This window comes from Monopterus albus, unplaced genomic scaffold (genome assembly GCF_001952655.1).
Source record: "Monopterus albus unplaced genomic scaffold, M_albus_1.0 scaffold202.1, whole genome shotgun sequence".
Taxonomy (NCBI): Eukaryota; Metazoa; Chordata; class Actinopteri; order Synbranchiformes; family Synbranchidae; genus Monopterus; species Monopterus albus.
In genome coordinates, this window is record NW_018128082.1 from 176 (window position 1) to 4,911 (window position 4,736).

Below are 4,736 nucleotides of genomic sequence, written 5' to 3' on the forward strand. Positions count from 1 at the left end.
ATCTACTTTATACTGTTGGTATGACCAGCTGCAAGACACCTGAAATAAGGAAGTATCATTGGCAACAATGATTATGCTGTATATATATAAAATACTGTACATCAGTTCATTATGGTAACTTCTGTGTTGTGTGTTCTGGTGGTATATTTAACGCTGACATTCTGCCTGTTGTCAGATAAAGGCAGCAATGTCAAATAAAGAAACACACCAAAAGGCACATCTAGTTGATTTGGCAGCAGAAACACTACAGCAACATAATGTCCCTTCCTGAGAAAGCATCATAATTCATTCCCTAATGTACTGGAAACAGCTTTCAGTTGCCTGTTGAGCACGGGCACTATTTTGTCACACGTAAAACTCTGTTGAATCAAGACAAAATGCCGATTAGATTTTCTAATGTCAGCAAGAATAAAAATAAAAAAAAGCCTACTGATAATGGATATTGTTCAGGTTTATGTAACGACATGTTATGACTATAACTTCTGCTCCCTGAAAGACAGGAACGAGATACATGTTTCATATGTGATATCCTGTACAATATGTGCTGTACCAAGTGAATTGATTGAAAGAGAACTGTGCCAGTCTGAGAAGAGCATGAGTAACATCACCAGTGTAAAAACTCAACCAAGTGTGACACTTCTAGTCTAAATTAAAACTGGTGTACCTTCTTATGAAGTGTCGGTCCAATTTCTAACATGAATTTTATGCAGCTGTACCAGTATTTAATATTCGGAATTTTGAAAAATTATCCTTTTGTTGAAACATTTACTATACATTTTATTACAGTCCTTATCTTAGTGACCTGGAAAGACCTGAAAAACTGCTGAGTGGACAAGGCAGGATTAAATCCCAACACTGGACATCATCATTCCCAGCATCCCCCCTCTGTTTATACAGTATACACGCATACTGTAAATAAACATGGTCTTTTAGCAGAAGTGGAAGGATTACTGAAATGTTTTGCATAGGCTGCCAGCACCCTAACTTTTAAACAGATGTACAGCCACGCCGCACGCATACACCGACAGACGAAAACCACAACGTTTGTTTGGCAAATTTAACATTTTGTGTCTGGTTCACTGAGCAGACATGAAGTGCAGACATAAAAATCATCCAACGCCAGCTTGTGGCTGCAGGCATGTAGCCATGGCCGTGACTGCAATCACACACAAAGTCAGAAAATTGATCAGGAGTCGGTTAAAAATAAAGCTTGTGGTTCAATCAGCGATGCAACTCACACTATGAAGTTTAACCCAGATGCTGACTGACAGAAAAACATCACAAAGTCTGGAAGAGAGTCAAACGATGACTGGGTAATTTTCCTTTAATCTGTACTCGCTCAGAAATTTTAGTTGTATAAATACCAGGTTCAAGTCTGTTCTGCTTTACCGTCATGCTGCTGTAAAGATAATGTCCACTCACAAGTGTGACGGACAGCAGCAGGTTGCCTAAACCCCCCTCACTCTCATACATACAGTACATATACACCCCCTATCCACTGAGGTCAAGTACAAGACTGTATGTGGGAATGTCAGATTTGAAATGTTATTTTGTTGTTCACTATGTTTGCTCTAACCTTCTGAGCATCTTCTCTGTTTCTTTGTTCTGTCTCTGTTGTTCCCACTGCTCACTCTTCATCCCGTTCTGTCTCTTGCTCTTTCTCGGCAGGTTGCAGAAACATGTCCACACGTACAGAATCCTCCCAGATGATGAAGGATTTCTGGCTGTACAGGTACAGAGGAGACACACATACACGCACACAGTCTCCTGAGGTTAAGTGTGTATATGTGCGCAGCGTAAACTATTTGCTTCAGTAGCAACTGGCAGGCAGAGATGCATTTGTTGACGTTGAGCTCTCTCACTCACACACACACACACTCCCACAGCAGCCTCTTTGTGCCTTGTGCCCAACAGCTGTGAAGTCCCCACCGCCCCCAGCCACACTTATAGCACTCTGTCTCCGACACTCACACTCAGTCATACACACGGCAACGTGGTGCTTCAGACTGTCCGTGTGGCTGCATCGCAGACATCTGGCTCGCTGCTGTATGGTTCCTGGGGTCATAAATGTCACATTGGAGAGAGTCTAAAAGTCTTATTTTGCTTCCTGGAACCAAACTTGTTTACAATCAATGTTTTCCAAAACAGTTCTTCCTGGTTTGAATTAGCCTGTATTTAGACTACTGGGCCATATTTGCTTACACAGCATTAAATGGAGAACAATAGGGGCCCCCAGAGATTTCAATAACATAGCTAGGGGGTTTAGATTGTTATGCTCATACCATGTAGAAAATAACTTTCCTTCTCTTCCTCTGTCTCTCGGTGCATCTCTCCCTGTCTCTCTCAGACGTCCCAGGGTGTGCAGCCTAAGCGGTTTAAAACACTACCAGAGTTGGTGTCACTGTACCTTCAGCCCAACCAGGGTCTGGTCACCACCCTGCTTTACCCTGTGGAAAGGGAGGAAACAGCTGTCAGTGATGACAGAGACTATTCAGGTATATAGATCCTACACAAGCACACGGTGGTACATCTCAGTTCCCTTAATTGCATCCACTTTTCCTTCACTTGCATCGTAGTTCTTCCCACTAAAGATGCAAGAAATATGTAAGGAAAAAATACAAGAGAGAGGAAACAAGGGAGTATGGTTAAAGACAAGAGAGTTGTTCTGTTTGTAGGCTTAGGGTTTGTAATTGCCTTTGTATTGTATTGTTCTGTTCGGTCTTTGTTTGTTTGAAAATCTTTAAACAGTTGCTCAAATGCACAATTAAGACTTGCATTCTTCTTTATACTGTACTCAGATCAGTCAAACTGCTCTGTGTCCTTATTTGAATCCTCATTTATGGGTACTGTGGGGATAGACATACAAAACACAGAGTGCTTCTGTTTGTATCTTCATGTTTGAGTCGTTTGGGTTATAATTAGAATATTTTGAGTCACTGCTGTTTCTGCCAGTCCCCCAGGGATGTGTAACTCATGAACTGCCACGTGGCCGAATGGAAATGACAGTTGAAACACAATTTGAAACATGTTTATTGCTTAGAGAGTTGCTGGAGTTGTTTCTGCTATTTGTCCACCTCTGTTTGTTTGTCCATCACCATGCTGTGTTTCGGTTTCTAGGGAAGTAATGATATTTGCAAGTTCACAATATTGTTATACCGTCGTGGGACTGTGATGTATCTACCAGGGGATTACCTGTGGTTATTTTGCTAGTATAGGTGCGTTCAGGTTGCAGAACTTGAAACTGACCTAGTGGTTGCTCCATCGTCGACTTCTACAGCTGATATGTGGTAGCATTTCAGTTTTCCTGTTTCAAGAAATGATATGGGTGGAAAAGAAACTGGCTAAACACATAACAACTTGCAAATACTGCTGATGCAGCATACTAGCCCTGTTTGGGACTGAAATGATTCTGGATACATCTTACAGAAACAGTCAGGGCTCAGCTGTGCACTACACTTTAACACACGCACATACACAAAACCAACAACTTAGTAAGTGACCACCCTTAGGTATTTTCACTTAGAAAAAGAAAAGTAGACCACGTCAAAGTTAAACCTGACTAAGGCTATAGGATCCATATATGTGTTATATTGTGGACTTTTTATTGTGGTGTTTTCCTAGAACCGGTTTTTGGTATCGTTACATCTCTAGTGGTTTCATATCAGTCCAATTAGCTGCAGTGTTCAATTAAGGGGTTGTGTCGGATTGTAAATCTCCTTTTTCTGTGGTTGGTAGATGGGGAAGACGAGAAACCACCCCTCCCTCCTCGCTCTGCCTCCACTTTGACTTCCCCTGGACCAGACATCCCTACAGACAGGTACAAAGCTTATTCAAGGACTCACTTCATTGTCTCCATTTTGCAGTAATGATTTAAATGCTGAGAATCAAATCACCAACTTCATGCAGAGTTTCTTAACCAACATGCTAACCACAGAGGAAGGAGGACGTTTGACAGGGAAAGTGACTGTATCTCAGAAATAGTAAGCAGCACAGATGTGTACACACACTCGGTGGCAAGGTTAGATCTGTTTCACATACACAGCATGCAGTAAGCAAACACTTTCTTAATCTCATGTTCATTAGGAGACATATTAACATCCTCCATTCTCCTGCTTGCCCCTGCATTTGCATAAAGAAGCAAAGCCACATCCTGTTGAAACGCACATTGCTCACAGACGATATAAAGCTCAGATGCTTGTGTGTGCAGGTAGATGTGTGTGTTGTTTAGATCTGTGTAGATTCATAAAGTAAAGCCAAGGTCTATGCTCAGACTGCTGCACGCTGGACTTGAAGAGAATTAGATAATTGTCTTCATCGTTTTGATAGTTTTCTAGCAAGTGTTTTTTTTTTTTTAGTCAAAGTTACTTTTTGTTTTAGATTTTCAAAATACGCCAAACTACCTGTAAGAATTTTGTCCAACTGACGAGTGACCTTAACATGAACTTTTATCATAGTGTCACCTGTAGGTAATTCCTTTTGGTCACAGTGGTCATCATTTGTCTGTGAAATCAGTTTGCTTAAAGCAGCAAAATGAGCACAAAAATACATCAGAGGTCAGAGGCAGTGATGGAATAAGGAATCACTTTTTACACTTTTATTGGTCTTCTGGTGGTGTGCAGACTTTGCATGTTAAAATAAGGCTCAACACGGGAGAATTTACTTAGCCTGCTTGGAAGCCACAGTGAGGACCATGGTAAAGGGCTGTAAATACACTCAAAGATGCAAAGGTTGCTGTT

At 41.3% G+C, this 4,736-nt stretch overlaps 1 protein-coding gene across 1 annotated transcript in view; it reads left to right on the plus strand.

Annotated features, from left to right (window-relative positions):
• The first annotated feature begins 796 nt into the window (after positions 1-796).
• inppl1a (inositol polyphosphate phosphatase-like 1a) overlaps positions 797-4,736 on the plus strand; it is a 20,884-nt gene continuing 16,944 nt past the window's right edge. The window contains exons 1-4 of the mRNA XM_020618169.1: positions 797-1,732; positions 2,348-2,495; positions 3,736-3,817; positions 3,935-4,048. Coding sequence (XP_020473825.1) covers positions 1,529-1,732; positions 2,348-2,495; positions 3,736-3,817; positions 3,935-4,048 — 548 coding nt within the window. The 5' untranslated portion in view covers positions 797-1,528. The remainder of the gene's footprint in view (positions 1,733-2,347; positions 2,496-3,735; positions 3,818-3,934; positions 4,049-4,736) is intronic.